Here is a 7,946-nt window from a genome sequence, read left to right as displayed (position 1 = left end):
ATTCCATTGACCAACGCAACACATTAAGCAACTAAAGATCTGTGTTCCGCTAGTGTCAAGAAAACAAAGACTAAAACAAAAAAATGTGAAAACACATGAGTAGGCCTACTAAATGAGAAGTCAGAGTAAAACTGTGGGGAGATGAACATGTGAGTATTGGTGTGTGATGTGTTTTTACTCTGTGTGTGCTTCTGAATGACGGTGTGTGTTATCTCGATGAGGATTGTGCATAGTGTTTGGGTGCACTGAGCCTGTTTTGAGACGTGTGAAGAGTTATGTTGCTGTGAATGAGTGAACTGTTAGCTCAGGTGACTGTTGGTGATGCAGATTGTGGTTAGAGTTTTGCACAAGTGGTTTCAGTTGTAACCACTGTTGTTTAGCAATAAAAAACAACACTCATATCCATGTCAAAACCTTTCAGAGTTGCAGAATTGCATAACTAGCTGAGATATAACAATATAAATTGTGGCACACCAAGGGGACAGCGCAGCTGGATTTCTCACATGTTTTTTTTTTTTTTTTTTTTTTTACCAATATATATTTTATTGAGATTTTTTCATTTGGAAACACAAACATGTAAATATCAGAATAAGTTCTCTTTGTAATTATTACATGACAGTAATTATTGTACTTAAATCAGAGAAATAAAAACAGGGAAATAAAGGCGGAACAATTAAAAAAATAAAAAATAAAATATAATAAACATAGCTTCTCAGAAACAGGGGTGTTCAAGCAGGTTACAAATTGGTCAGACATGAATGTACACATCTATACAACATGGCGAACCACAGGTTCCAGTACATCAGTACTCAAGCAAATCTTCTGTCAGGTCTACGTCCTTAACAAAATTAATAAAAGGTCCCCAAATCCTTTCAAAAAGGTACTGTTTGGATTTCCTAATATATGTAATTATTTCTAATGGCAAATTAGACAACATTTGTTTAAGCCATTGTGTGGCTCTAGGCCTACTGACATTTTTCCAGGCCAGGGCAATACATTTTTTTGCTTCCAACGAGCTTATATCTATAAAAGTATGTTCTGATTTACTAAACTTGATTTACTCTTGTTCTCCAGGGTATAGGGCTAACAGGAACAATTTAGGATCCAGTGAAACTTCTTTTAAAATAATTTTTTCAATTATATTTTTCACCTCTGTCCAAAATCTTTTGATGTGTTTGCATTCCCACATGCAATGTATTAAAGTCCCTTTAGAATTACATTTTACACAAAGATCTGGGGTGTTATTATTGTATTTATTTAATTGTACAGGCGTAACATATACGCATTAGCCATTTATATTGTAGAATTCTAAAGCGGCTATTTATGGATATTGTATGAGCTTTAGTGCAGGCCCTTTCCCAGTCCTGTGTTATTATTTGAGTTCTCTAGTGAGTTAGAGATCAGTACATTATAAAAATCTGAAATGATGCCTTCCCTTGATTCATTCCGAATCATTAACTTTTCAAGTATCGTAAGAGGGGGCTTATTAAGACTGTTCTGATTTGTTTTGACAAAGCTTCTTATCTGTAGATATTTGAAATAATGTTTTTTATCCAGCTTAAATTTGGTTTGTAGCTCTCGAAATGACAGAAATATATCAGAATTTGATGAGTAAAGGTCACCAATACTTTTTAAACCACATGGGGTTTTACTTTGACATTTAAAAACCGGAAGTAACGTTAGTGCAATATTATAAGATACTCGCTTGTGATGCTGGGCTCAAAGCTATAAAGCAGAGGACCAAGGCGCCGCCAATATTTGCCAGCTAACAAACATTGCCTTATCCTGGGGGTAACTTCATATCCAAACGTTATTCAATGGTAGGTTTTGTTTAGTACTTAATATTTACTTTAGGAGGCTAACGCTAGCCGGGCAAAGAGCTGACGTTAGTCATTAGCTGAGGTTAGCTTTCCTAATGTTTGTGTCGTTCATAATGGCTTTAGTTTGGGTTCGCCTTTCCATTGGTTAAAGCTAACAAGCTAGCTAAATAACGTAAGATAACATTATAGGTTACTTTAAACTAACAACATAACCCTTATTTCATACAACGTGACACATGTGTTAACGTTAGTCGTTTTACACTGGCTAATAATAATTGCATAGTTGTGGTTTTGACGATAGCCGCTAAGCTAATTTTGTTAAAAGGGTTAATGATATCTGTGAATGTGACGCTATCGTGTTCATTGTGGTTGCCTGACAACGGTAAATTAAAGAGACAGTAATGTTACAGACTTGGCCTTCAGGTGCATGTGACCACTATTTTGCTCACTAAAACAAACTTTATGGCACATAGCACCCAAAAGGTGGATTTCCACAGATAATGCACCAGTAAAGTGAACTGCTAAGTGCCTCACAGCAGTACAACACACATTTTTATTTCAGCTTGCAGGTGATTGATTGATTAGCACTTATTAGAGCGATGAGAAATAAATGATTAGCACTTATTGGAGAGAGGAGAACTAGTTAGGAAAGTAGTATAACATAGTTAAATCATATGCTGTAGTCGTTAGATTTGAAACCGGCATACATTTGGTCCTTCATAGCACATAGTTAGGATCCACTTTTTCAAGTGGTTATGTGTGGTTAGTTATTACATACTAGTTCTCTTCACTAATTAAAAGTATTAATTTTGAGTTTTCCTCCTTTTTCAGGGTTATATGCAATGCTGTTATGTAATGCGGGACACTGCTTTTTTTGTTCTGACATGAGTTGTGTTGCATGACTTCGCCAACAGGAGCTGGATGAGGAGCTGGAGAACTTCATCAGGGAGCGGAAGGCGAGAATGGCTGAGGATATAGCCAGTTTAGAACAAGACCCCCCTTACTTGGAAATAAGGGTGTGTTGGAATGATAGACTGGTCTGCTATAAATAACCATTTAGTATATATATTTATATATTCATTCATAAATATTGTACATACATTATTCTTATCATTTGTTCAATTTGGATGCTTAAACATGTCTTTAAATATCATATTTCAAAATGAAGGCCTCAGAGTCTTTAATTTCATTAGAAAGTCTGAAAGGTTGTATGACATCCTTTTATATAGGTCTTAGTGGTCCCCTAATATTGTACTGTATGGGGGGGGAGGGGTGGTGGTCTTTGACCAACTGCCCCTTTGCTTGTTCAAAAGCCATGATGTCTTTCTCATGGGTGGGCCAAATTCTCTGGGTGGGCAAAGCAGAGAAAGGGGAGGTAAACTTGCCCCTGATGACCTCATAAGGAGCAAGATTCCAGATCGGCCCATTTGAGCTTTCATTTTCTCTTAAGGCAGAGCAGGGTACCCAGGGCTTGGTTTACACCTTTCACTATCTCTAACCACTGGAGGCAGGCTAGGGGAACTCATATTCATGTTAAAAAAACTCATAAATCGACATTTTCATGCCATTGGACCTTAACAAATGTTAGACCTTGGTGAACAAAATGTAATGTCTTTTCATAAGATTAAACAACATTATAAATAATGTTTTCAGCACAAAGGATGCATTGAATACTTTGATAAAATTGTATTAAGTTCAAGTACTTGGTAAACAATTAGTTTAAATTTAACCTGGGGGTACCTTGAATAAAAAGTCAGCTTCAATCACTTCAATTTATGGAGATGCAAAAGTTTTTAATTGTAAATGATGGGCAGTATTTTAATACATTTGTTTGGAAACGTAAAGTTATGAACAGGGCACAGAGACAACCTATTTCCAGCCATCTTATTGCAGATATCTTTCAATGCATGATGTTCTTCTGTTTTTTTACTGACAGGCAAAACCCCACAGAGCCTACGGGTCCACTATTAAGGAGAACATCCCTCCCAAAGGTACATTTCATAACCCCTTACCTCTCCTTTTAAACTATTGATGATTATTTTCAAAAAGAAAATGAGCAAATAACAATCTCCTAATAGTCTATCATTAATGGTACCCCACAATGTGTCTTGTTGTCTTGTGAGCTTTGTTTGTTAGAGTAGACACGTTGTTTCTATTAAAGTGGTACAGTAGTTGTCTTGTTTCGGCCCAAAACTCTTCCCCTGAAGGATGTGTTTTGTCAGAGGACAGTTGCGCTGTGGGTCTACCGCTCGGTGTTGAGTACGAGAGGAAGAAACAGAGGCTGCAGCACGAGCTACGGATGGACTACAGGCGCTACACAGCTCAGGTGACCGTCACACACTTACCTGTTTACTCATGTATGTCTGACGTTTGGCTGTTGCAGACAAGCTGGAAGCTCAGTTCAGGCTTTGTTCTACATCTGTCAATATTTTCTTATATGTTCTAGCTTTAAATTGAGCTCAGTTGTACTGTAAAGCGTTTTCGTCATACACTTTGGGTATAGACACGTCCCTAACACTAGATCAGTTTTGTCTTTTCACCTCTCAAAGCAACACTATGTAACTTTTCCCACTTTGGTGCCCCTACTAGGGTTGGGTATTATTTGGCTTTTTCACGATACTGGTGCAAAAGTGATACTTTTAAAACGGTGCCGTTTATTGCTAAGGCCATATGGTCAGAATTAAAGATTTAATAGTAATGTAATAACTATAACTTATGACAATAACTTATTTCACCAGTAAATTGCTGTTGAATGATTCCGACAATGGCAGCTGCAGAGACTGTTGCGTCCCGCTGTTGGAATCCTCCACAGTGAAAATGCTGTTTAACATTAGCTGTTAGCATTTTAACCTTGTTTAATCCAGCTGCTAACTGAAGGTAGGCTAACGGTACCTGCTGTTGAGTGTAGTGTAAAGTCAGGCACCGAAATGTAAAGACAGGCACCGTCACTTTTCTCATTTAGTCTCGTTACTACGGTTTGTGTCGGAACCAATGTCATATTGGCATCGCGTTTTAGTACCAAACACTAGCGCCTACAGGTTGGAAGCGGAATTGTTTCATTGGAACTACAAATCGTTTGCGCGTGTGTGCGTGTGTGTGCGCTCTTTACAGGTCTTTATTTTCCTACATTGATGAAGCGCTCTACTCTAATCCCCTCCTTTAAACTCTTGATGATTATTTTCAAAAAGAAGATGAGCAAATAACGATCTCCTAACAGTCTATCATTAACAGTATTCCCCTGTGTGTGTGTGTGTGTATGTGTGTGTGTGTGTGTGTGTGTGTGTGTAAAGAAATAACCGTTCTATTGCTTAATAAACTAAACATAGATATCACTTCCCTAGAGTGTTATGAGAGCTCAAACTCAGACCTGGGCTGTGATCTAGACCCCTCAAAACAAGGTCATAAAATGCAGAAACCTTTTGTCTGTATTTTAGGACACAGTGGGTGTACCCTCTGCAGTTCTCAGTATCCCATGATAATATGAAATATCAAAGGACCAAGTTGTGTACTTCAAGTGGGTTGCTACTGCGTGATGTCATGTAATATGGAAACCTTGCAGCAACTCCTTTCTCTGTTCTGAATGTGTTTGTTAATTACAACATGTTATGGAATAAAAATACATTATAGAAACACACTATATTTACTATTAATCTGGTGTCCTAAATGTGCTCAAGTTACATATCACAAATTTCAATGTAAACTTCATTGTTTATACTAGTATAAACGGGTGGGTACATTTGAGGATTTTTTAGTTTTAGATTTCAGCGTTAGCTTGTTCAGGTCAACACAGATTTGTTGAATCTGTTTATAGGAAGGGTCAAATTCACAATGTTGAAATCATAATAGTATAATTTTATGTTACAGAAAAAGCACTTTCACCATGCAGAGCTGGGACCATTAATTCACCTCAATTACAGGAAATCTGTCAAGGTAAATGTGTCTCCATTAATTAATTAAAGCTATGTTGTGTAAGAATTTCTCCCATCTAGCGGTGATATTGTATACTACAACCAACGGAATTTTTGGGTACATGCGTTCCTTCGGGTACTCCTCAAGTTTTCAAGGGATACATGGAAGGAATGCAATAGCTCAACTCATTTGGCTCAACTCATTTGGAAAAAAAGAAAGAAGTAAACTACAAATTGATTTAAAAAATCAGCGGTAACACCTGAACACTATGTGACTGATAGTGTTGCATAGTGCAAACTAGAGACAAAGCGAGCAGAGAAGTTGAAATATTTGGCTAAAAGTTGTACATAAATGGTTAAATTAATAGATAAATGAATGGATAAACCATTGAATCATCAGTCTTCTGCAAGTCCAAGTGGTAGTAGTACAAATTTAAACATTGATAGTCCCAATTGTTTGTAAAATACACAGTATATATTATGACATCCAGTTACTGTATTTCCACTTTTTTTATACATAATAATTAAATAAATTCCAGTTTCAAATCAACTTAAATGACTGCATTTGGAGCATCACGGGTGGCGTTAATGAAAGGGTACTTGAGGTAACCAGACAATACATTTTGGAAACCGCAGATTTATATCAAACAAATTGAGTTGTGGTTTGGATTGCACTCAACTAAGCATTATGCATCAATTAGGCTGCGTTAAAAAAACAGTGACAACGGAATTAGCTCCCCTGTTCTTGTTCACCTAAAGCTCTCTTCACTTGCGCTAGGGCTTCACCAAATGAGGAAAATATGGGATAACGTTAAAATCATGATAATGATATTACTTGCGATAAGTAAGTAGATATTAAAATGTACTCGGTTCTGCTTTTCTGCTGCGTTCAGTAGTGTTCTAAAATACGACAAGTTGCAAGTTGAATTTGAAGCTAAACAAAGGAATATATTAACATTCTTTTATTGAACAATGAATTAAACATAAAAGACACCACTAAAATAAGAACAACAGTAACTTTTTAAATGCAGTTTTCTACTGGTGTGTTCTTTCAACTAAATCTCGGAGTATCTTTTGCGACTTAATTTCTAGGCACCGACCAAATTGTCTCCTTAGTATTTAGTATTGAAAAATGTGCCTTGTCATTCAATACTAATTTTAATACCTAAAGGAGTAAATCTCATCTTATACTGAAAAAAGTATTGTTAAGGACCCGGCATACCCAACGGTATTGGTAGCAATATTGACTAATAATTTATTTTAAATAATACATTTTAATGATACCCAGCCCTATTGTTAGGAACCGAAATCGCAACCAAAATTTGATTAATTGCACAGCCCAAATGAGGACCTATTGATAGCTGATAACATTGCTCCTTCAATCACATTTCCTTCAGCAACACCTGCTCGAAAACCAGGCAGATAATTTTCCCAAACAGCGCCCCCCCTCACGGAGGGATGCCGCCACTCTAACGGAGGAATGTAGGGGGCTGCACAGGTCTTTGCGCCACGAGGAGGACAAGGAGCAGTCAACAGTCCTCCACAGGCATTGGGACCGGCTGGGAAAACTAATGGACCAGGATTCTGAGGAGGAAGAGCTAGAGCTGATGGAAGGAAGAAGACCCAGACATATAGTGGCTGAGGCCAATTCAGAGAATAGACCATCCAATAGGACTTCTGGCAGGTACGTTTACTAATGTATGTATGTTCAATATGCGTGTTATAAAATAGCTGACTTGTTGTTTGTCCTTATTTATCATTTTCTGTCCATCTTTTAATTTGGCTTTGCACAGGGAGAAGAGGGACAATCCAGTAGGCAGGGGACTGAGAGCACTGGCCAGAAATGAGGATGCAGAGTTTGCCACTGGCCTTTTAATAGGTAAAAGGACTTTCTCATTCAAAATTTTTCTTTTTTTTTTACAAAAAATATCATTCAAAATGTCATTATGAAATTGTATTCATAACAACAAGGCACAATGATCAACATTTCTGTTACATGCCAGTTTTAGCCAGCCAGCTAATTTTCAACAGTAGTCCTTATAGCCAGATGTTGGCTCTGGTCTGTTGTTTTGTGCAACTGTGCCATTTGTTTTGAAAATCAAATGTTTAATGAACATTAACTTATTAGAAATTACTCTACACAAAATTAAATTTTTATTGTTAATTCTGAAATTCTTCAGTTCATAACAGAATTATTGGTTGGTAAAAAATTTTTAAG

General features: G+C 36.9%; 1 protein-coding gene across 1 annotated transcript in view; it reads left to right on the top strand.

Moving 5' to 3' along the window:
- The first annotated feature begins 1,647 nt into the window (after positions 1 to 1,647).
- Positions 1,648 to 7,946, top strand: part of LOC117951358 (centrosome and spindle pole-associated protein 1-like) — a 24,516-nt gene continuing 18,217 nt past the window's right edge. Inside the window, exons 1-7 of the mRNA XM_034883047.1 lie at positions 1,648 to 1,820; positions 2,735 to 2,836; positions 3,757 to 3,811; positions 4,043 to 4,146; positions 5,685 to 5,750; positions 7,126 to 7,412; positions 7,522 to 7,607. Of these exons, the coding sequence (XP_034738938.1) occupies positions 1,818 to 1,820; positions 2,735 to 2,836; positions 3,757 to 3,811; positions 4,043 to 4,146; positions 5,685 to 5,750; positions 7,126 to 7,412; positions 7,522 to 7,607 (703 nt within the window). The 5' untranslated portion in view covers positions 1,648 to 1,817. The remainder of the gene's footprint in view (positions 1,821 to 2,734; positions 2,837 to 3,756; positions 3,812 to 4,042; positions 4,147 to 5,684; positions 5,751 to 7,125; positions 7,413 to 7,521; positions 7,608 to 7,946) is intronic.

This window comes from Etheostoma cragini, chromosome 10, assembly GCF_013103735.1.
Source record: "Etheostoma cragini isolate CJK2018 chromosome 10, CSU_Ecrag_1.0, whole genome shotgun sequence".
NCBI lineage: Eukaryota > Metazoa > Chordata > Actinopteri > Perciformes > Percidae > Etheostoma > Etheostoma cragini.
This window is presented reverse-complemented; position numbering and strand designations above follow the sequence as displayed.